Consider the following 25696-nt stretch of genomic DNA (forward strand, 5'->3'; position numbering starts at 1 on the left):
TGATTCATAAATAGGAAAACCATGAAAAAGGAAAAGCATAGAAATAGGAAAAGCATATCATTGAAATGTTATGACTAGTTAAATCCTATAGGAGGATGAGATGTGTTTGATTGTACCAAAGAAATTTTTCCCCTCTGGACTATAGTGCCATTACACTTTCCCTAAAGTTGATTGTACAATGACTCTGAAAACTGGGACATATGAAGTTCAATAAACTTCGAGTCAGTCACACTGTGCTAACCGCCATGAGATCAAGCAACAGTGCAACACACAAATGGACACTCATCAATCAGCTAGCGGTTAGTTTGAATATGTCAATCTTGCCAGCTTTTTGAACTTCGCCAACAAAACCATGTATGCATAGCACAGAGATTAGTACCTCAAATTTAAATCAAGAAGGCAATTTCATACGTTCACCACAAGTGCTAGTAGTCGACTACTCGAGGAAGAGTTGGAACAAACCTAGAGCTAGCTGTGTTCCAAATGTCGAGACAACTCAGCCTAACGAGGCATCGCCGCCATTAGCAAAATAAACCCGCATACTTAATTAACTTACTCAGTCCTACTTAATTTAACTTTCTACATGGAGCATTGCATCGATCATTCGAGCTAGTTGAACACGGAGAGCGGCAGCGGCATCATGCAACCCGCCGCGTGAGACTCGGCGGCCGCGGCCGCCGCCGCCATGACCATCACTATGTCCTCCCCTGCGCCGTGAACCACGCCGCCCTCCAGCGCTCCGGCGGGATCCCCGTCGGGAGCCGGCGCCAGGAAGTGGCCCTGGAACAGGTACTGCGAATGCATAGGGAACAGGTACTGCGCGTGCGCCGCCGGGTGATCCACCATGCCACAGTGCCTCACCACCTCGACCTGCGTCTCCTCCTGCCCCTGCCGTGTCTTCTGCTTCGACGCCGGATTCCTCTTCCGTCGCTTCTTCTCGTAGGCGATGCCGCGCGCCTTGGCCTGGCTGTCGCGGACGTCGCGGAGGTAGAGCCTAACGGCGCGCGCGCCGAACGGATTGGCCTCCTGCCGGCCGCCGTGCTCCTCGAAGGCGGCGCGGAGGCGGCCCACCAGCGCGTCAAGGCTGCCCCACGCTTGCTTCAGCGGGCACGGGCATGGCGCAGGCGGCGAGGGGTGGCCGAAGAAGGGGCACCCCGCCGCGTGCACCTTGGTCTTGCCGAACTGGTCGAGGTAGCGTAGGAACTCCAGGACATGCGCGCCGCTGCACCGGGCAAGCTCTAGCGGCGGCCGGTGGTTCCGCAGGTACTGCCCGAACGTCTGCCAGTCACGCCGCTTCTGCGACTCGTACCTGCTCGGCCGCGGCGCCCCCAACGCGGACGACGTTCCTCCGACGACGCTGCTAGGGCTGTCCGCCACGGCCACACCGGTCATGTCCATTGCCGCCGCCGCCTGACTGACCCTTCCTTCTCTTGGGTCGTGGCTAGCTGCTTGTCAGCTCAGATCTGGACCTGCACTACCATGCCATAATTAGTAACACAATGCCGGCACTGACCGATGGTCAAACCACTGCAATAAATAGATTTCTAGCTAGCAATTAGTGTCAGTGTGAATAATGCATGTGTTCTGTGATAGCCATGGGATGGTCAGTTTGGTTCTTGACCAACTATATATCTCGCTCTCCCTGTTCAATTTATCCTAGCTGCGGCTATCAAGATTCAGCAAGAACTAGGGTTTCCTCCAGGCAAGCTGACACCTACCATAAGTACACTACATACAACTATGTTTAATGAAAGATCAGAGCTGAGCTGAGCTTTGGCAGCCATGCAAAGAGCTGACACAAACAGGCTGAGACATGCAGAAATGCAGAGAGGGAAAGAAACAACACAAGACATGGCAAAAACAGAAACAATCTGCAGGATATAGCAAGAACTCCCAAGGTAGCTAGCTACCTGCACAGTGATGGCAATCGATGGGCGAGGTCACTTAATTGGATAGCTCTTGCCGGTCAAACTCGCACACGCACGGTTTGGAATTAATGGAACCCTAGCTAGAACAAACAGCCGCACTAGTGGTATAAATAGAATACATGTTTTCTTGCTTGGTGCAGAGAAGATAAAATTCACACGCAGAAGACACCTAGTCACTCAAAATGGAAGAATAAAACGGAATCAGACGAGGGGGAGATGCGCGATTTATTGAAGCTATTGGTTCTTAATTCCCAAATTGAAAGATTTACTCGATTATGTGTAGGCATGTATGCCTATGTTCATGTATGCATGCCCTAGAATCAAATAAACATAGGGTGAAAAATCAAAGAGCGTCGATCAAGATCGAGGGTAAACGCACGAAAATCTGCAAGTAGATCAAGCGGAGAACGAGTAAAGTACCAAGAAGACGATGAAGGAGGGGAAAGAAGGCTCGGCTAGTTCATCGGAGGTGGAGGCAGCAGATGAGAGCTCCCTGAGCTGTTGGCGAGGAGACCAAGAGGTAGAAGAAGATAGCCTCTATGTAAAGGGAGGAGGCAAGGGAGACAAGGGGTTGGGACCCAGCCATGAGCGCAGATATCAAGCCTCGTGGGGCAGAGAGAGGAGGGAGGATGGCGATTCTTTCCACATTGCAGAAAAGGTCGTCACCTCAGTTGTCACTTCACATTCTCTCTCATATCATCATCGTCTACTCAGTCTCTCTCTCTTCCCTGTCCTCTTGTTGGCCATGGGATAGCTACACACACCTCGCCAGGCTGCAGCAGCAGCTTGTCTTCGAATTAAATGCTGTCGATGGGGGGGGGGTATGGAGATGTCACGTCGAGATGATGGATTTCACAGGGGAGAAGCAAATGGGGACGAGGGAGGAGCCATATTTGTCTATTCAAAGCTCTAGAAAGAGAGGTCAAATCGTTCAGCGGTACGTACGTCGAGCTCTGTATTCGATCATACGTGTACCTATGGATGTGTCATCCTCTGCTCTTCCCCCACGCGGAAACCCACCGAGTAGATCGTAGGTGAAATATTTTTTTTCGATAAGGGGTAGGTCCAGCCTCCACAATCAATTGATGCACACGACTTTATCTAATTCGCCTGCAGCAATAAGAAAAATTCAAGATCATGCAACATGCTCTGTTTGATTCTATTACAGGGAACAAAGAACTAAAAATCAACTTTAAGTGAATGTTAGATTTTGTATAAAATCTAGTGCGAAGAATTCTTTAGGGAAAATTTCAATGAAATTCAATCTTACAAATAAAATAAACACAATAGAAAATTTCTAAAGATCTGAAATTCCTATGTATATCCGTTGAATCAAAGAGCCCCTACATTTAAAAGGCTCCTTTGATTCAAAGGAAGCTGATAGGATTTTTTTTAAGGATTTGGACCTTGGGATACCTATCTATCTATCTATTAGATATTAAAAGTAAATTACGGGCTACTAGAAATTAGAGAATTAGCTAGAAAATTCCACAATAATCAGAAACATCCGTCCGTTAATTTTACTAGTTAACTGATTATAGCCAATGGATCTTGGAGATATTTAACGACATTAGAGTTAGAAAAATTACCCACCAATATCCTTCATAATTTTTTTTCATACCCCTTCGGTATTGCATCTTCCCCTTCAATCCCAATAGATCATAACGTGAACTCAAAAAAATGTAACCATGGCCTAGGGTGCACAATGCCGCCGCCGCCATACTCCGATCTGCATCGTCACAATGGTTACCAAGCCCTAACGTCATGCGGCCGCCGCCGTATTCTGGTCTTGTATGGGTGGCCTCACGAACGCACGCGTATTCATCTACTCGATCCCATCCCCTACATGCACATCAGCGTCGTCAGGTACGCCTTATGCATACACCATGAACGATGTAGCCTTGCAAGATGACCCGGAGGAGGCCCTGCATCTCGTCCTCAAGATCTTGGGTCCATCCGTTGCCGGAAGCGACGAGCGCGCTACCACGGCGGCCGAAGCTCTTGGACTTCTTGGGCAGCCCGTGTCGACGGCTCGGTCACCAGCGTGCGGGCTCGACTGTCTTTGGGAACTTCTCGAGCTGCGGTGCTAATTCGTGCAAGAACAAAGACGGCCGCGATTCTTTAGATTATTCTGCACATGCGGTTGGGGAACTGATGGTCATATCCTGAATTTTTCTGTTTCCTCGCCGCACATGTAATATTTTATGATTAGCCACGTTTTCTTTAAAATATCTATTATTTGCCACATGACCACCACCTGTCGGTGACACATAAAATAGCAAATGATAGAAGTGCAAAGAAAAGTGTGGCAAATTATAAAATCCCCCTAGATTTAGCTAGCTTACAAGATGGAGGGAAAAGACCAAATGAGAGACCTTATGGAGATTAACGGGAAAACATAGTGAAATACTGGAGTATGTAATTCAAAAGCTATCAATAAGATATGTTGTTGGGTCATGCACAACTTGAATATCTCCAGAAATATATTATTTGTTTTTGTATTTTGTTATTCCGACACAACGAGGGATTTGATTTATTTAGAACCATTTCTATGTTGTGGTCCAATGGCCTCTCAAATTGTATTCAAATTTGAAAGAAAGCAGTAAATGGGACTACAATTTCCTCATTTGGATATTTTTTACTCCCTTATTCTAGGCGGACTGATGGTCATATCCTGAATTTTTCTGTTTCCTTGCTGCACATGTACGCCAATTAATTGATCTTTCATTTAGATTTAGCTAGCTTACAAGATGGAGGAAAAAGACCAAATGAGAGACCTTATGGAGATTAACGGGAAAACATAGTGAAATACTGGAGTATGTAATTCAAAAGCTATCAATAAGATATGTTGTTGGGTCATGCACAACTTGAATATCTCCAGAAATATATTATTTGTTTTTTTATTTTGTTATTCCGACACAACGAGGGATTTGATTTTTTTAGAACCATTTCTACGTTGTGGTCCAATGGCCTCTCAAATTGTATTCAAATTTGAAAGAAAGCAGTAAATGGGACTACAATTTCCTCATTGGATATTTTTTACTCCCTAGGATCTAAAAAAAAATGTTGGGCGGAACATTTTACAAAAAACTCTCGCGCTTCTATTTTAATCAACCCGCACTACATCCAACCGAACCATCCTGAAACGCACGCAGAGGAACCACCAAACCGGACCACTTCCGTCGATCCCCACCCAACCCTAAAAACAACGCCAGTGGCAGCGCCCCCCATGAACCACGCCGTCACGTCGTTCCGTCGAGCTCGCCTGGCTACATCGCGCGTGCGGCGGAGGGGCTCCATGATGCGATGGCCACACACCTGCACACACTAGGAGATGTGTCGTTCTTGGACCTGCCGCTGATGGAAGCCTAGCTGATCGCCGCTGCAGGCGGACTTGCCGCCTGCCCAGCGACGGGGATCCACCCGGTCTCATCCATGGTAAGATTCCAATCTGGAGTCCATCTTGACGGGTCCAGGACTCTACGCTAGACAGTAGTAAGGCCATTGCATTAATCGTTTTTTTAGAAGGGTATAATTATAAAAATACTACTAACCACCGACACTTTTTCGGATCAGAGGGGGTACATAGATGTATCAACTGGTTTGTTTATAGTGATTCATGGAGTAGGAACATGTCCATGTTAAAAAGAGCATTAATTTTTAGTGGTGGCGGCATCTCTGGCAAGGTCGTAGAGAAGAAGAGTTCACCCGAGGCAGCAACTCTGTCGCATCCACCGCTTGATCAAGGACGACTGCGTCGAGAACGATGTCACGCTCCCAAATGCCATCCCTACTTAGGTCATCGAGTATTTCAACATGCAAGTTACGCCAGGAGGAACCAGCTCCGCCAGCACATAACGTCCGCCAAGCGGGATCACAAGAGGTTAGACGATAGTTTTGTCAAAGTAGAACATGCCACTCTCGCACAAGATATTATTTGCCTTGTGTTTCCCGTTGCAACGCATGGGCAAATTTACTAGTAATTAATAAAAACCAATCTGTTAATAACTTTTAAATGGTAATTCAAAATAAAAGGTGTTATATATGAATTTTGATCAGAAAAATGCACTGAACATTAATATGCCATCCATACATTTGTTTGCATCTCGCATCATGTCGTGCCGTGATAGTTTGTGTATTTCACCTCACATATATGCGTAGTATTTTGGAACACCGACGTGGTTTCCCCCGCTCCGTTTATTATTGAAGTATCTCACCCCTGCCATATCTTGTCATGCTAATAAACATTTAAATTTGTCGGTAGAAATGCAAGTTCAATCTAATAATTGTTTGTCCGGGGTTCCGATCCCGCTTAAATTGGATAACTGCATTGCACCATCGTTGCAATGCCATGCATATCATCTTCATCATGCCGGTTATTATTTTGTAGTTGTAAGATTCACATTTGTTGTGTGTTCCAGCATTTGATTCTTCCCGGATAGGATTACGAAGTGGTGTTGTGAGACACGACGAGTTGTTCGACAAGTTCTTCTGCAGCTTTTCACAGCCGAGCCCACCTCCTTCACCAATTTTACAGTTTCTGTCTCGTTGATCTCCTGCTAGCCATACGTTGCGATTCTATTGTGCCACGTGTCCTATTGCACAGTTTTCCATATGAGCCATGTCAGATATCCGCTACTTATCACCATTGTTTGTTGGTTGAGCATTTGCGAGTCGTAGCGCATATTTTGGAATCTGTTGTTATCTTTATATATGTTGGGTTTGTTGGGAGGTTATCACAAGCTATATCAGTTGTTGAAGATAATCACACTTTACTTTATTGCTAACAACTAAAATTGTAAGCAGTGGCATATGTGAGTCCCTTTGTGAAAACATCGGAACTTTGACTCACTAATGTCCCTTAGGACCCGAGTTCTGGGATCACCCTCACCCATTACCTTTTCTCAAGTTAGTTATTTGGCGCATGTATGTTTATATAATGTTGCCTTCGGGTGTTTACTTCCTGCTGCATTCGAGTGTTTATATTATGTATTGTACCCGCGAAACATTTAGCGAAGCGTGTGGTTTGCACGCCTATCCTTTAACGCAAACCCTGAGTCCGCTTCGGAGTACGACCGAACTTCGATACGGGTAGCTTAGTCGGGTGTCCCCCTAGACTTTTTTGTTGAACTGGGAATGGTCTTGTTGTGAGACAGCCACCTGTCGTAAGTGGGTCGAGCATGCGTATGGTTACATTTGGGCAACCCCTGCATGGTGTACATCTTTTCGAAAAGCCGTGTCCGCGGTTATGGACGACTTGGAGCTGTTTAACTCGATCATAGAACAACATACACCTTTATGTTGCTGCTAATAATTTGTTAATAACTTGCATAGTAAATTAGCATTACTACAACTGTTACTTAATATAACTTGTCATCGAGTCTGTGCCCTTGTTAGTACTTCGTCTTTTGTGAAGGGGGAACACATCAGATGGGTTATGTTTGCAGAGTATAGAACTTCTAGCTTATGCGCTCTCTTACCTTCTCTGTTAGACGAATGTTGTAGTGTGTCTCTATAAGTTAGTCAAGCTTTGCTGCCGCTAAAATCCACCATATAGTCGGGCGATGTTTATACCGCCCACCAGCAAGCACAACTGGTCTTGTCTCGCAAGTATGTGCCATTGGTATTTACCCTCGCCTTTTTTCTCTTTTGTCTCTCCTCTCCCTTTTGTCGGCAACCCTTGGACCGACTTTCGCAGGTTTGAGATGACGACGTTACCAAGGTTACCCTTCCGGCATGGCCTGGGCAGGGTTATGGACGCCACTGGGTATCTTCAGAACTCTTAGTCCAATTTCTATCTTGTCCGTACTCGGATGTATTTGATCTTTTGTATGATTTCGATCTTCGTATTGTATATTTGTATCTTGACTCGTTGGAGTCATTGTTGTAATATATGTTTCTTGTGGCCTCTATTGTAAACATGTTGTAACGTTACTGCTCGTGATAATTCCGCTGGCATCACGCGTGTTATTCATCACGCGCGTCGTGTCGGAGGTTGTTGATGGCGTGTATTTCACACGTTCGTTGGGCAACCCCAAGAGGAAGGTATGATGCGCACAGCAGCAAGTTTTCCCTCAGAAAGAAACCAAGGTTTATCGAACCAGGAGGAGCCAAGAAGCACGTTGAAGGTTGATGGCGGCGGGATGTAGTGCGGCGCAACACCAGAGATTCCGGCGCCAACGTGGAACCTGCACAACACAACCAAAGTACTTTGCCCCAACGAAACAGTGAGGTTGTCAATCTCACCGGCTTGCTGTAACAAAGAGTTAACCGTATTGTGTGGAAGATGATTGTTTGCAGAAAACAGTAGAACAAGTATTGCAGTAGATTGTATTTCAGTAAAGTGAATTGGACCGGGGTCCACAGTTCACTAGAGGTGTCTCTCCCATAAGACGAACAGCATGTTGGGTGAACAAATTACAGTTGGGCAATTGACAAATAAAGAGAGCATGACCATGCACATACATATCATGATGAGTATAGTGAGATTTAATTGGGCATTACGACAAAGTACATAGACCGCCATCCAACTGCATCTATGCCTAAAAAGTCCACCTTCAGGTTATCATCCGAACCCCCTCCAGTATTAAGTTGCTAACAACAGACAATTGCATTAAGTATTGCGCGTAATGTAACTAGTGACTACATCCTTGAACATAGCACTAATGTTTTATCCCTAGTGGCAACAGCACATCCATAACCTTAGTGGTTCTTGTCACTCCTCCAGATTCACAGAGGCATGAACCCACTATCGAGCATAAATACTCCCTCTTGGAGTTACTAGCATCAACTTGGCCAAAGCATCTACTAATAACGGAGAGCATGCAAGATCATAAACAACACATAAGCATAGCTTTGATAATCAACATAACAAGTATTCTCTATTCATCGGATCCCAACAAACGCAACATATAGAATTACAGATAGATGATCTTGATCATGTTAGGCAGCTCACAAGATCCGACAATGATAGCACAATGGGGAGAAGACAACCATCTAGCTACTGCTATGGACCCATAGTCCAGGGGTAGACTACTCACACATCACACCGGAGGCGACCATGGCGGCGTAGAGTCCTCCGGGAGATGATTCCCCTCTCCGGCAGGGTGCCGGAGGCGATCTCCTGGATCCCCCGAGATGGGATCGGCGGCGGCGGCGTCTCTGGAAGGTTTTCCGTATCGTGGTTCTCGGTACTGGGGTTTTCGTCACGGAGACTTTTTATAGGCGAAAGGGCAGGTCAAGAGGCGGCACGGGGGCCCCACACCACAGGGCCGCGTGGCCAAGGGGGGGGCCGCGCCGCCCTAGGGTGTGGCCCCTCCGTGGCCCCTCTTCGTCTCTCCTTCGGACTTCTGGAAGCTTCGTGAGAAAATAGGCCCCTGGGCTTTGATTTCGTCCAATTCCGAGAATATTTCCTTACTAGGATTTCTGAAACCAAAAACAGCAAGAAAACAAAGAATCGGCACTTCGGCATCTTGTTAATAGGTTAGTTCCAGAAAATGCACGAATATGACATAAAGTGTGCATAAAACATGTAGATAACATCAATAATGTGGCATGGAACATAAGAAATTATCGATACGTCGGAGACGTATCAGCATCCCCAAGCTTAGTTCTGCTCGTCCCGAGCAGGTAAAACGATAACACAGATAATTTCTGGAGTGACATGCCATCATAATCTTGATCATACTATTTGTAAAGCATATGTAGTGAATGCAGCGATCAAAACAATGTATATGACATGAGTAAACAAGTGAATCATATAGCAAAGACTTTTCATGAATAGCACTTCAAGACAAGCATCAATAAGTCTTGCATAAGAGTTAACTCATAAAGCAATAATTCAAAGTAAAGGTATTGAAGCAACACAAAAGAAGATTAAGTTTCAGCGGTTGCTTTCAACTTGTAACATGTATATCTCATGGATATTGTCAACATAGAGTAATATAATAAGTGCAATAAGCAAGTATGTAGGAATCAATGCACAGTTCACACAAGTGTTTGCTTCTTGAGGTGGAGAGAAATAGGTGAACTGACTCAACATTGAAAGTAAAAGAATGGTCCTCCATAGAGGAAAAGCATCGATTGCTATATTTGTGCTAGAGCTTTGATTTTGAAAACATGAAACAATTTTGTCAACGGTAGTAATAAAGCATATGTATCATGTAAATTATATCTTACAAGTTGCAAGCCTCATGCATAGTATACTAATAGTGCCCGCACCTTGTCCTAATTAGCTTGGACTACCGGATCATCACAATGCATTGTTTTTACCAAGTGTCACAAAGGGGTACTTCTATGCCACCTGTACAAAGGTCTAAGGAGAAAGCTCGCATTGGATTTCTCGCTATTGATTATTCTTCAACTTAAACATCCATACCGGGACAACATAGACAACAGATAATGGACTCCTCTTTTATGCATAAGCATATAACAACAATTAATAATTTTCTCATTTGAGATTTGAGGATTGCTGTCCAAAACTGAAACTTCCACCATGGAGCATGGCTTTAGTTAGCGGCCCAATGTTCTTCTCTAACATATGCATGCTTAACCATATGGTGGTAGATCTCTCTTACTTCAGACAAGACGAACATGCATAGCAACTCACATGAAATTCAACAAAGAGTAGTTGATGGCGTCCCCAGTAAACATGGTTATCGCACAACAAGCAACTTAATAAGAGATAAAGTGCATAATTACATATTCAATACCACAATAGTTTAAAGCTATTTGTCCCATGAGCTATATATTGCAAAGGTGAATGATGGAATTTTAAAGGTAGCACTCAAGCAATTTACTTTGGAATGGCGGAAAATACCATGTAGTATAGGTAGGTATGGTGGACACAAATGGCATAGTGGTTGGCTCAAGTATTTTGGATGCATGAGAAGTATTCCCTCTCGATACAAGGTTTAGGCTAGCAAGGCTTATTTGAAACAAACACAAGGATGAACCGGTGCAGCAAAACTCACATAAAAGACATATTGAAAACATTATAAGACTCTACACCGTCTTCCTTGTTGTTCAAACTCAATACTAGAAATTATCTAGACCTTAGAGAAACCAAATATGCAAACCAAATTTTAGCATGCTCTATGTATTTCTTCATTAATGGGTGCAAAGTATATGATGCAAGAGCTTAATCATGAGCACAACAATTGCCAAGTATCACATTACCCAAGACATTTATAGCAATTACTACATGTATCATTTTCCAATTCCAACCATATAACAATTTAACGAAGGAGAAACTTCGCCATGAATACTATGAGTAGAAACCAAGGACATACTTGTCCATATGCTACAGCGGAGCGTGTCTCTCTCCCATAAAGTGAATGCTAGGATCCATTTATTCAAACAAAAACAAAAAACAAAAACAAACCGACGCTCCAAGAAAAAGCACATAAGATGTGATGGAATAAAAATATAGTTTCAGGGGAGGAACCTGATAATGTTGTCGATGAAGAAGGGGATGCCTTGGGCATCCCCAAGCTTAGACACTTGAGTCTTCTTGATATATGCAGGGGTGAACCACCGGGTGCATCCCCAAGCTTAGAGCTTTCACTCTCCTTGATCATGTTGCATCATACTCCTCTCTTGATCCTTGAAAACTTCCTCCACACCAAACTCGAAACAACTCATTAGAGGGTTAGTGCACATTATAAATTGACATATTCAGAGGTGACACAATCATTCTTAACACTTCTGGACATTGCATAATGCTACTGGACATTAGTGGATGATACGTCTCCGACGTATCGATAATTTCTTATGTTCCATGCCACATTATTGATGTTATCTACATGTTTTATGCACACTTTATGTCATATTCGTGCATTTTCTGGAACTAACCTATTAACAAGATGCCGAAGTGCCAGTTGCTGTTTTCTGCTGTTTTTGGTTTCAGAAATCCTAGTAAGGAAATATTCTCGGAATTGGACAAAATCAAAGCCCAGGGGCCTATTTTTCCACGGAGCTTCCAGAAGACCGAAGAACACACGAAGTGGGGCCACGAGGTGGCGACACCACGTGGCGGCGCGGCCCGGGGGGGCCCGCGCCGCCCTATGGTGTGGCCCCCACGTGTGGCCCCCGACACTGGCCATCCGCCTACAAATAGCCTCCGTGACGAAACCCCGCATCGAGAACCACGATACGGAAAACCTTCCAGAGACGCCGCCGCCGCCGATCCCATCTCGGGGGATCCAGGAGATCGCCTCCGGCACCCTGCCGGAGAGGGGAATCATCTCCCGGAGGACTCTACGCCGCCATGGTCGCCTCCGGTGTGATGTGTGAGTAGTCTACCCCTGGACTATGGGTCCATAGCAGTAGCTAGATGGTTGTCTTCTCCCCATTGTGCTATCATTGTCGGATCTTGTGAGCTGCCTAACATGATCAAGATCATCTATCTGTAATTCTATATGTTGCGTTTGTTGGGATCCGATGAATAGAGAATACTTGTTATGTTGATTATCAAAGTTATGCTTATGTGTTGTTTATGATCTTGCATGCTCTCCGTTACTAGTAGATGCTCTGGCCAAGTAGATGCTTGTAACTCCAAGAGGGAGTACTTATGCTCGATAGTGGGTTCATGCTCGCATTGACACCGGGACAAAGGATGAGAAAGTTCTAAGGTTGTGTTGTGCTGTTGCCACTAGGGATAAAACATTGATGCTATGTCTAAGGATGTAGTTGTTGATTACATTACGCACCATACTTAATGCAATTGTCTGTTGCTTGCAACTTAATACTGGAGGGGGTTCGGATGATAACCTGAAGGTGGACTTTTTAGGCATAGATGCAGTTGGATGGCGGTCTATGTACTTTGTCGTAATGCCCAATTAAATCTCACTATACTCATCATGATATGTATGTGCATTGTCATGCTCTCTTTATTTGTCAATTGCCCAACTGTAATTTGTTCACCCAACATGCTGTTCGTCTTATGGGAGAGACACCTCTAGTGAACTGTGGACCCCGGTCCAATTCTCTTTACTGAAATACAATCTACTGCAATACTTGTTCTACTGTTTTCTGCAAACAATCATCTTCCACACAATACGGTTAACTCTTTGTTACAGCAAGCCGGTGAGATTGACAACCTCACTGTTTCGTTGGGGCAAAGTACTTTGGTTGTGTTGTGCAGGTTCCACGTTGGCGCCGGAATCCCTGGTGTTGCGCCGCACTACATCTCGCCGCCATCAACCTTCAACGTGCTACTTGGCTCCTCCTGGTTCGATAAACCTTGGTTTCTTTCTGAGGGAAAACTTGCTGCTGTGCGCATCATACCTTCCTCTTGGGGTTGCCCAACGAACGTGTGAAATACACGCCATCAGTGGATCAAAGAAATTCATCCAACATAGCGAAAGAGGCAATGCGAAATAAAAGGCAGAATCTGTCAAAACAGAACAGTTCGTATTGACAAATTTTAAAATGGCACCAGACTTGCTCAAATGAAAATGCTCAAATTGAATGAAAGTTGCGTACATATCTGAGGATCATGCACGTAAATTGGCTTAATTTTCTGAGTTTCCTACAGGGAGGTAGACCCAGATTCGTGACAGCAAAGAAATCTGGAACTGTGCAGTAATCCAAATCTAGTACTTACTTTTCTATCAACGGCTTAACTTGGCACAACAAAACACAAAACTAAGATAAGGAGAGGTTGCTACAGTAGTAAACAACTTCCAAGACACAAAATAAAATTAAAGTACTGTAGGTAAAAACATGGGTTGTCTCCCATAAGCGCTTTTCTTTAACGCCTTTCAGCTAGGCGCAGAAAGTGTGTATCAAGTATTATCGAAGGGTGATGCATTCTCAGCGGGGTGTGGAGTTTTCTCAACTAGGCATAGTATATTGGATACATAAGTTTCAGCATCTCCCTTTTCATTAGTCGTAGGCGTGCTACTCTCATCAAATAAATTTTCAGGAACTAGCCAAGCATAGTTATTTTCTAATGCATCATTCATAGCTAAGAGCTTACATGGTATTGGTGCTTTTATCTCCCCTCCATCATCAATATTATTAGTGAATCTTATTCTATCCATATCCATCTTTTCAAGGAGACTAACAAAATTAGTAGGAGAACCAAGCATATTAAATTTAGCAAACACCTTTCTAGCTTCTCTTGCTAGACCACCAAATTCTCTAAGAAGGGTTTCTAATACAAAATCTTTCTTTTCCCCTTCTTCCATATCGCCAAGTGTGAAGAACATGTGTTGGATTATAGGATTAAGATTAACAAATTTAGTTTCCAACAAGCGGACTAAATGTGCAGCAGCAATTTCATAAGTAGGCGCAAGGTCTACCAAGTGTCTATCTTCAAAATTTTCAATAGTACTAACATGATTGAAAAATTCTTCTATATTATTTCTCCCAACTATAGACCCACTTCCTACCGGTATGTTTTTTGTGGTAAAATTAAAAGGAAACATGATGAATAAAGTAAATGCAAGTAAACTAATTTTTTTGTGTTTTTGATATAGCAAACAAGATAACAAGTAAAGTAAAACTAGCAACTAATTTTTTTGTATTTTGATTTAGTGCAGCAAACAAAGTAGTAAATAAAACTAAGCAAGACAAAAACAAAGTAAAGAGATTGAGAAGTGGAGACTCCCCTTGCAGCGTGTCTTGATCTCCCCGGCAACGGCGCCAGAAAATATGCTTGATGGCGTGTATTTCACACGTTCGTTGGGCAACCCCAAGAGGAAGGTATGATGCGCACAGCAGCAAGTTTTCCCTCAGAAAGAAACCAAGGTTTATCGAACCAGGAGGAGCCAAGAAGCACGTTGAAGGTTGATGGCGGCGGGATGTAGTGCGGCGCAACACCAGAGATTCCGGCGCCAACGTGGAACCTGCACAACACAACCAAAGTACTTTGCCCCAACGAAACAGTGAGGTTGTCAATCTCACCGGCTTGCTGTAACAAAGAGTTAACCGTATTGTGTGGAAGATGATTGTTTGCAGAAAACAGTAGAACAAGTATTGCAGTAGATTGTATTTCAGTAAAGTGAATTGGACCGGGGTCCACAGTTCACTAGAGGTGTCTCTCCCATAAGACGAACAGCATGTTGGGTGAACAAATTACAGTTGGGCAATTGACAAATAAAGAGAGCATGACCATGCACATACATATCATGATGAGTATAGTGAGATTTAATTGGGCATTACGACAAAGTACATAGACCGCCATCCAACTGCATCTATGCCTAAAAAGTCCACCTTCAGGTTATCATCCGAACCCCCTCCAGTATTAAGTTGCTAACAACAGACAATTGCATTAAGTATTGCGCGTAATGTAACTAGTGACTACATCCTTGAACATAGCACTAATGTTTTATCCCTAGTGGCAACAGCAAATCCATAACCTTAGTGGTTCTTGTCACTCCTCCAGATTCACAGAGGCATGAACCCACTATCGAGCATAAATACTCCCTCTTGGAGTTACTAGCATCAACTTGGCCAAAGCATCTACTAATAACGGAGAGCATGCAAGATCATAAACAACACATAAGCATAGCTTTGATAATCAACATAACAAGTATTCTCTATTCATCGGATCCCAACAAACGCAACATATAGAATTACAGATAGATGATCTTGATCATGTTAGGCAGCTCACAAGATCCGACAATGATAGCACAATGGGGAGAAGACAACCATCTAGCTACTGCTATGGACCCATAGTCCAGGGGTAGACTACTCACACATCACACCGGAGGCGACCATGGCGGCGTAGAGTCCTCCGGGAGATGATTCCCCTCTCCGGCAGGGTGCCGGAGGCGATCTCCTGGATCCCCCGAGATGGGATCGGCGGCGGCGGCGTCTCTTGAAGGTTTTCCGTATCGTGGTTCTCGGTACTGGGGTTTTCGTCACGGAGACTTTTTATAGGCGAAAGGGCAGGTCAAGAGGCGGCACGGGGGCCCCACACCACAGGGCCGCGCGACCAAGGGGGGGGCCGCGCCGCCCTAGGGTGTGGCCCCTCCGTGGCCCCTCTTCGTCTCTCCTTCGGACTTCTGGAAGCTTCGTGAGAAAATAGGCCCCTGGGCTTTGATTTCGTCCAATTCCGAGAATATTTCCTTACTAGGATTTCTGAAACCAAAAACAGCAGAAAACAAAGAATCGGCACTTCGGCATCTTGTTAATAGGTTAGTTCCAGAAAATGCACGAATATGACATAAAGTGTGCATAAAACATGTAGATAACATCAATAATGTGGCATGGAACATAAGAAATTATCGATACGTCGGAGACGTATCAGTTGTCTCTAGATCGATATTGTACGGATTTCAGCGGGATCGTTGGAATCCTCATGGTACCGGTTTCGGGGCGTCACAAGTTGGTATCAGAGCCCAGGTTGATGGTACCCCACTAGTACAGTCTATAGGTTAACCTTGCTAATGGACATTGTTGTGTCTAGTGTCAAAAACTATTTTCTAAAATTCATTGGATAGATCTGATTATATCTGATTTTTCTCCTTACGTATATTATTTCTCCTCTTAACTTTGCGATTTTGAGTCTTCTCTCTTATCTGAGTTTATCAGTCTTAGGTCTCTACGCGGGTTAGACGATCTTTGCCCCTCACCTATTAGGTCTAATCTTCGGAGGATCCCGACGGAAGCGCATCATCAACAGCGGAACAACGACTTCTTCTTAGTGGTGTCGATCGATCAACATGGATCAATAACTCTTGTTAGTGGTGTCTGCTGTCCACAACTGGCGCGTGGTTGACGAGGGAGGAAATCCTTGTGTGGAAGCTTTTCGGTCCCCGGCAACGGCGCCAGAAAATAGCTTGATGTCTACGCACGCTTCTTTTCCTGTAGACAGTGTTGGGCCTCCAAGAGCAGAGGTTTGTAGAACAGCAGTAAGTTTTCCCTTAAATGGATCACCCAAGGTTTATCGAACTCAGGGAGGGAGAGGTCAAAGATATCCCTCTCAAGCAACCCTGCGATCACAATGCAAGAAGTCTCTTGTGTCCCCAACACACCTAATACACTTGTCAGATGTATAGGTGCACTAGTTCGGCGAAGAGATAGTGAGATACAGGTGATATGAATGAATATGAGCAGTAGTAACGGCGCCAGAAAATACTTGACCGTCTACGGCGACAGAAAATAGCTTGCTGGCGTGCAGTAGTAATATTGCAGGAAGTAGAGATGCAGTAAAACAGTAAACAAGCAGTGATTGCAGTATTTGGAAACAAGGCCTAGGGATCATACTTTCACTAGTGGACACTCTCAACATTGATCACATAACTGAATAGATAAATGCTATACTCTACACTCTCTTGTTGGATGATGAACACCACTAATTGTGTAGGGCTACAAGAGGACCTCAATGCCGGAGTTAACAAGCTCCACAACATTCGATATTCATATTTAATTAACCTTAGAGTGCATGATAGATCATTGCAATTATACCAAGTACTAACATAGCATGCACACTGTCACCATCATACTATGAAAGGAGGAATAGATCACATCAATACCATCATAGTAATAGTTAACTTCATAATCTACAAGAGATCACAATCATAAACTACGCCAAGTACTACATGATGCACACACTGTCACCATTACATCATGGAGGAGGAATAGAGTACTTTAATAACATCACTAGAGTAGCACATCGATTAGTAGTGATACAAAGCTCATATGAATCTCAATCATGTAAGGCAGCTCATGAGATCATTGTATTGAAGTACATAGGAGAGAGATGAACCACATAGCTACCGGTACAGCCCTTAGCCTCGAAGGAGAACTACTCCCTCCTCATGGGAGACAGCAGCGGTGATGAAGATGGCGGTGGTGTCGATGGAGATGCCTTCCGGGGGCACTTCCCCGTCCCGGCGGCGTGCTGGAACAGAGACTTCTGTCCCCCAGATTTTGGCTTCGCGATGGCGGCGGCTCTGGAAGGTTTCTCGTACCGTGGCTTTTTCGTATCGAAGATTTAGGTCAGGGGGCTTCTTATAGGTGAAGAGGTGGAGTCGGAGGGGTTACGGAGCCGCCACACAATAGGGGGGCGCGGCCCCCCCTCTGGCCGCGCCAGCCACATGTGTGGGCCCCCTGTGGCCCTCCTCTGGTCCCTCTCGGGTGTTCTGGAAGCTTCGTGGAATTATAAGATGCTGGGCGTTGATTTCGTCCAATTCCGAGAATATTTCCTTACTAGGATTTCTGAAACCAAAAACAGCAGAAAACAGGAACTGGCACTTCGGCATCTCGTCAATAGGTTAGTTCCGTAAAACGCATAAAATCATCATAAAGTGTGAACAAAACATGTAGGTATTGTCATAAAACAAGCATGGAACATCAGAAATTATAGATACGTTGGAGACGTATCAGCATCCCCAAGCTTAGTTCCTACTCGTCCTCGAGTAGGTAAACGATAACAAAGATAATTTCTGAAGTGACATGCTACCAACATGATCTTAATCATACTATTGTAAAGCATATGAGATGAATGCAGCGATTCAAAGCAATGGTAAAGATAATGATTAAACAACTGAATCATATAGCAAAGACCTTTCATGAATAGTACTTTCAAGACAAGCATCAATAAGTCTTGCATAAGAGTTAACTCGTGAAGCAATAGATTCATAGTAAAGGCATTGAAACAACACAAAGGAAGATTAAGTTTCAGCGGTTGCTTTCAACTTTCAACATGCATATCTCATGGATATTGTCAACATAAAGTAATATAATAAGTGCAATAAGGAAGTATGTAAGAATCAATGCACAGTTAACACAAGTGTTTGCTTCTTAAGATGGGAAGAAGTGGGTAAACTGACTCAACATAAAAGTAAAAGAATGGCCCTTCGAAGAGGGAAGCATGGATTGCTATATTTGTGCTAGAGCTTTTATTTTGAAAACATAAAGAGAGCATAAAAGTAAAGTTTTGAGAGGTATTTGTTGTTGTCAACGAATGGTAGTGGGCACTCTAACCCCCTTGCCAGACAAACCTTCAAAGAGCGGCTCCCATGAAACATTTTTATTTTTGGGTGGCACTCCTTCCAACCTTGCTTACACAAACCATGGCTAACCGAATCCTCGGGTGCCTGCCAACAATCTCATACCATGAAGGAGTGCCTTTTTATTTTAGTTTTATTTAGATGACACTCCTCCCCACCTTTGCTTTCTCAAACCATGGCTAACCGAATCCTCGGGTGCCGTCCAACAATCACATACCATGGAGGAGTGTCTTTTTTTGTAAAATTATGAAAGTTAATTACTTGGGGCTGGGAACCCCATTGCCAGCTCTTTTTGCAAAGTTATTGGATAAGCGGATGAAGCCACTAATCCATTGGTGAAAGTTGCCCAACAAGATTGAAAGATAAACACCACATACTTCCTCATGAGCTATAAAACATTGACACAAATAAGAGGTAATAAATTTTGAAGTGTTTAAAGATAGCACTCAAGCAATTTACTTTGGAATGGCAGAGCAATACCATGTAGTAGGTAGGTATGGTGGACACAAATGGCATAGTTTTTGGCTCAAGGATTTGGATGCACGAGAAGTAATCCCTCTCAATACAAGGCTTAGGCTAGCAAGGTTATTTGAAGCAAACACAAGTATGAACCGGTACAGCAAAACTTACATAAAAACATATTGCAAGCATTATAAGACTCTACATTGTCTTCCTTGTTGTTCAAACCCTTACTAGAAAATATCTAGATCTTAGAGAGACCAATCATGCAAACCAAATTTTAACCAGCTCTATGTAGTTCTTCACTAATAGGTGCAATGTATATGATGCAAGAGCTTAAACATGATCTATATGAGCACAACAATTGCCAAGTATCAAATTATTCAAGACATCATACCAATTACCACATGTAGAATTTTCTGTTTCCAACCATATAAACATTAACGAAGTAGTTTCAACCTTCGCCATGAACATTAAAAGCTAAGAACACATGTGTTCATATGAACCAGCGGAGCGTGTCCCTCTCCCACAAAAGCATGAATTTATTCAAACAAAAAAAAATAGACGCTCCAAGTAAAGTACATAAGATGTGACCGAATAAAAATATAGTTTCAAGAGAAGAAACCTGATAAATTGCTGATGAAGAAGGGGATGCCTTGGGCATCCCCAAGCTTAGACGCTTGAGTCTTCTTGAAATATGCAGGGATGAACCACGGGGGCATCCCCAAGCTTATACTTTTCACTCTTCTTGATCATATATCATCCTCCTCTCTTGACCCTTGAAAACTTCCTCCACACCAAACTCGAAACAAACTCATTAGAGGGTTAGTGCATAATCAAAAATTCACATGTTCAGAGGTGACACAATCATTCTTAACACTTCTGGACATTGCTCAAAGCTACTGGAAGTCAATGGAACAAAGAAATCCATCCAACATAGCAAAAGAAGCAATGCGAAATAAAAGGCAGAATCTGTCAAAACAGAACAGTCCGTAAAGACGAATTCTTTTAGAGGCACCAGACTTGCTCAGATGAAAATGCTCAAATTTAATGAAAGTTGCGTACATATCTGAGGATCACACACAAAAATTGGCAGATTTTTCTGAGTTACCTACAGAGAACCCTGCCCAAATTCGTGACAGACAGAAATATGTTTCTGCGCAGTAATCCAAATCTAGTATCAACCTTACTATCAAAGACTTTACTTGGCACAACAATGCAATAAAATAAAGATAAGGAGAGGTTTCTACAGTAGTAACAACTTCCAAGACACAAATATAAAACAAAAGTACTGTAGTAAAATAAAAACATGGGTTATCTCCCAAGAAGTGCTTTCTTTATAGCCATTAAGACGGGCTCAGTAATTTCAATGATGCACTCCCAAGAAATAATAGTTGAAGCAAAAGAGAGCATCAAAAAGCAAATATGAAACAAATTTAAGCCTAACCCACTTCCTATGAAAAGGAATCTTGTAAATAAAAAAATTCATGAAGCATAATGCAACAAGCATAGAAAGACTAGACAAGCGCAACTTCAAGATTTTAAGCATATAGAGAGGTGTTTTAGTAACATGAAATTTCCTACAACCATATTGTCCTCTCTCATAAAGATTTTCAGTAGCATCATGAACAAACTCAACAATATAACTATCACATAAAGCATTCTTATCATGAGTCTCATGCATAAAATTATTACTCTCCACATAAGCATAATCAATTTTATTAGTTGTAGTGGGAGCAAATTCAACAAAGTAGCTATCATTATTATTCTCATCATCAAATATAGGAGGCATATTGTAATCATAATCAAAATTTTCCTCCATAACAGGCGGCACCAAAAGACTACTATCATTATAATCATCATAAATAGGAGGCAAAGTATCATCAAAGAAAATTTTCTCCTCAATGCTTGGGGGACTAAAAATATCATGCTCATCAAAGCCAGCTTCCCCAAGCTTAGAATTTTCCATATCATTAGCAACAAAGGTGTTCAAAGTATTCATACTAATAACATTGCCATTAGCATGCAAATAAGGTTCCGTAGGTTTTTTAATTTTTGCAACACGCCATTTATGTCTTAACTCAGGAAATAGATTAAAAAGCTCACAGTTGTTTTCCATTATGCCTTACTAGTGTTTAACAAGAAACAAAAAGATGCAATTGCAGGATCTAAAGGAAATAGCTTCGAGCACTTACAACGGTACCAGAAAATAACTTAGTTACCTGGGACCAGAGTGTGAATGCCTTTTACCTTTCCTCCCCGGCAATGGCGCCAGAAAATAGCTTAGTAGCCGAGATCCGGAGTGTGAACATAGAATGCACACTGTCACCATCACACTATGAAAGGAGGAATAGATCACATCAATACTATCATAGTAATAGTTAACTTCATAATCTATAAGAGATCACAATCATAAACTACGCCAAGTACTACATGATGCACACACTGTCACCATTACATCATGGAGGAGGAATAGAGTACTTTAATAACATCACTAGAGTAGCACATAGATAAATAGTGATACAAAACTCATATGAATCTCAATCATGTAAGGCAGCTCATGAGATCATTGTATTGAAGTACATAGGAGAGAGATTAGCCACATAGCTACCGGTACAGCCCTTAGCCTCGAGGAAGAACTACTCCCTCCTCATGGGAGACAACAGCGGTGATGAAGATGGCGGTGGTGTCGATGGAGATGCCTTCCGGGGGCACTTCCCCGTCCCGGCGGCGTGCCGGAACAGAGACTTCTGTCCCCCGAATCTTGGCTTCGCGATGGCGGCGGCTCTGGATGGTTTCTCGTACCGTGGCTTATTCGTATCGAAGATTTAGGTCAGGGGGCTTCTTATAGGCGAAGAGGCAGAGTCGGAGGGGTTACGGAGCCGCCACACAATAGGGGGGCGCGCCCCCCCCCTCTGGCCGCGCCAGCCACATGTGTGGGCCCCCTGTGGCCCTCCTCTGGTCCCTCTCGGGTGTTCTGGAAGCTTCGTGGAATTATAAGATGTTGGGCGTTGATTTCGTCCAATTCCGAGAATATTTCCTTACTAGGATTTCTGAAACCAAAAACAGCAGAAAACAGGAACTGGCACTTCGGCATCTCGTCAATAGGTTAGTTCCGGAAAACGCATAAAATCATCATAAAGTGTGAACAAAACATGTAGGTATTGTCATAAAACGAGCATGGAACATCAGAAATTATAGATACGTTGGAGACGTATCAGTGTCGAGGAGATCGACACGCCGCTAGAGGATCCGATAGTTCACCTCTCTCCCATGTACCTTGAGGTGGAACATGGGGGGGATCGATTATTAGTGGTGTCGATTGTAACGGTCCAGGGTAGGACCCCTTGTTAGATTTTTTTGTTCCTTTTTCTTTTATGCATCATAGCATCCATTTTTTACAAAATAAAAATTATTTTATAAACCCTATTTCAATAATTTTCCCTCTCATATGTATTATATAATAAAACCCTTCTCACTCCTTTCCTTTAAACAAAACCCTAACCCCAAAACAATCTAACAAATAAACTTATTTAAAAAAAATTCAAAATAAAACTTTGTTAGTTTTGGTCTGGTTTTGTTTCAAATTGGTTTTCAAAAATATTTTCAAAATTAAAAGGAGAAAATGTTTTGGAAAAGGAAAACCAAACCTAAACCCACTAACCAAACCCTATCTACCTGGACCCAACTCCCCCACCGGCGGCTTATACGTCAAACATATCTATAATTTTTGATTCTCCGTGCTTGTTTTACACCAATTCTAATATATTTGTTTACACTTCATGGCACTTTTATGCATTTTCCGGCACTAACCTATTGACAAGATTCCACAGTGCCAGTTCCATATTTTCTGTTGTTTTGTATTTTAGAGAAGTTGTACAGGAAATATTCTCAGAATTGGATGAAACAAAAGCCGAAGTTGCTATTTTACCAAAACGAAGACGAAGTCTAGAGTAGAGACAGAGGGGGGCTAGGGGTCGGCCAGACCAGGCCTAGGCGCGGCCTGGCCATGGCCCGCGCCTAGGGGTGGTGTTGGGTCACCTGGCCTCCATCGACCTCGCCCTTCCGCCTATAAATTCCCTTCAACCTGAAAACCCTGAAACATCCACGAGTTTCGGGGGTCAGAAGTTCCTGTTCCGGCACCCCGCCGGGACGGGGATTGACCCCCGGAGCCATCTCCATCAACTCTTCCGCCTCCACTTCGACTCCATGATGGTTCTTGAGTAGTTCCCCCTGGACTACGGGTTCTCGGCTGTAGCTAGTTGGTACTCTCTCTCCCATGTACTTCAATACAATGATCTCATGAGCTGCCTTACATGATTGAGATCCATATGATGTAATTGGTGTTATGTTTGTTGGGACCTGATACATTGTGGAATTGTGATCATATTGTTCATCATATTATCATACTACTGTTATTTAAGATCTTGCACACTCTCCGGTACTTGTAGTTACCTTGATCAAGTAGTTGTCTATATATCCAAGAGGGACTATTTATGCTCGATAGTGGGTTCATGCCTCTACTTTTCTGGAAGAGTGACAGTAACTTCTAAGATTGTAGATGTGTTGTTGCTACTAGGGAGAAAACAACAATATTTTTCTAAGGATAATTCTATTGTTTACTTTACACACATTGCTTAATGCGATAATCTGTTGTTTGCAACTTAATACTAGAAGGGGTTCGGACGATAACCGGAAGGTGGATTATTAGTCATAGAAGCAGTTGGATTACGGTCTATGTATTATGTTGTAATGCACAATTAAATACTACGGTAACCTTTATCTTATCATAGCATGCATTTTCATGCCCTCACAATTATCAATTGCCCAACTGTAATTTGTTTATCCAACACATGTTATTTGGAGAGTCACCACTAGTGTAGATAGCTTGGAATCCCGGTCCTTCTATCATCATCATTGCTTTACAGTCAACTACGCACTGGAATATTTACCGTGATATCTCCCCTGTGTTACTGCTACTGGTGTTGTGTTACTATTGCAATTGCTCTCATATTACTACTGCTTTCAAATCACCCCTGTTACTAGTGCTTTTTCAGGTGCAACTGAATTGACAACTCCGCTGTTAAGGCCTATAAGTATTCTTTACCTCCCCTTGTGTCGAATCAATAAATTTGGGTTTTACTTCCCTCGAAGAATGTTGCGATCCCCTATACTTGTGGGTCATTAGCTACCAACGTGATGGGTTTGATATTTCAGGAATTGTAGGCTACATGGGCTACCTTACTGGGCTGCAACCCATCTACATCCAACAATCCCCCACCAGATCTCAGAGGCACATCAGATGGCACATTAGTTCCATTCGCTTTTTAATATACCTGCACTTCAGTGGAGAGTGTTAACTTTAACTTCCACATAGGCAAGGAGCTACGCTTGACTACAACTGAACAATGGACTATGCCTTGAATTGTCAGCCTTGTGCAGCGAGTTTCACTCAATGAAGGCACGGTACTAGGCTACCATAGCCTTCCCCTCGGGTGGAGCTTATAATTCATACTCCTCGGCCCTTCATGAGCTTACTAGAGATCGATTCACCCAAATCTCCCACACCGTGACTAGCAGTGTCACTCATATAGGTGTGTTCTTTAAAGATCGCCATGTAGGACAGCGTCTTCGCTCATCAAGAGCCGCATAGAACACATTAAGACTTTGTCAACCTTCCTTACAGTAACTATGAGAGAATTTGCATCTGCAACAGAGTGGGAGTTTATAAATTCTCTCAACTCCCAGTTGCTCCGGTTTGTTTTCCCAGGTCCTAATTCACGGGATCTCCGATCACATAGGTTGGGTTACCCCCTCGGCAACTCACGTGGGTCTCAAACCCATCTCCCTCGATGCAAGGTCTATCATGTTTCTTGATAGTCCTTTTGTGAAAGGATCTGCCAGATTCTTAGCACTTTGGACATAATCCAATGCTATCACTCCGGAGTTTTTCAGTTTTCTAACAGACTTTAATCTCCTCTTGATATGTTTGGAACTTTTCATATTATCCTTAGAAATTTTCGCTTTGATAATCAAAGTTTGATTATCACAGTTTATGAGGATAGCCGATATTGGGTTTTCAACCATAGGCAAGTCCATCAAGAGCTCACGAAGCCATTCCGCTTCAACAGTAGTTGTATCTAATGTTGTGAGTTCTGCTTCCATTGTTGACCTCGTTAAGATGGTCTGCTTGCAATACTTCCAGGAAACAACAACACCACCAAGAGTGAAAACATATCCACTTATTGCCTTCATCTCATTTGCATCTAACCAGTTGGAATCACTATACCATTCAAGTCCTCTTGGATATCCGGTATAATGAATTCGATAATTCATGGTTTCCTT

At 43.2% G+C, this 25696-nt stretch overlaps 1 protein-coding gene across 1 annotated transcript; it reads right to left on the reverse strand.

Annotated features, from left to right (window-relative positions):
• Positions 1-385: 385 nt before the first annotated feature.
• On the reverse strand, positions 386-2568 carry LOC127307895 (protein G1-like1). The gene is made up of 2 exons (XM_051338663.1): positions 2349-2568; positions 386-1469 (listed from the first exon to the last, which is right to left on the reverse strand). Exon 2 carries the CDS (start codon positions 1396-1398, stop codon positions 610-612), a length of 789 nt encoding a protein of 262 aa, XP_051194623.1. The 5' UTR covers positions 1399-1469; positions 2349-2568; the 3' UTR covers positions 386-609.
• Between the last annotated feature and the right edge of the window lie 23128 nt (positions 2569-25696).

The sequence above is a fragment of the Lolium perenne genome, chromosome 6, assembly GCF_019359855.2.
Source record: "Lolium perenne isolate Kyuss_39 chromosome 6, Kyuss_2.0, whole genome shotgun sequence".
NCBI classification, from domain to species: Eukaryota; Viridiplantae; Streptophyta; class Magnoliopsida; order Poales; family Poaceae; genus Lolium; species Lolium perenne.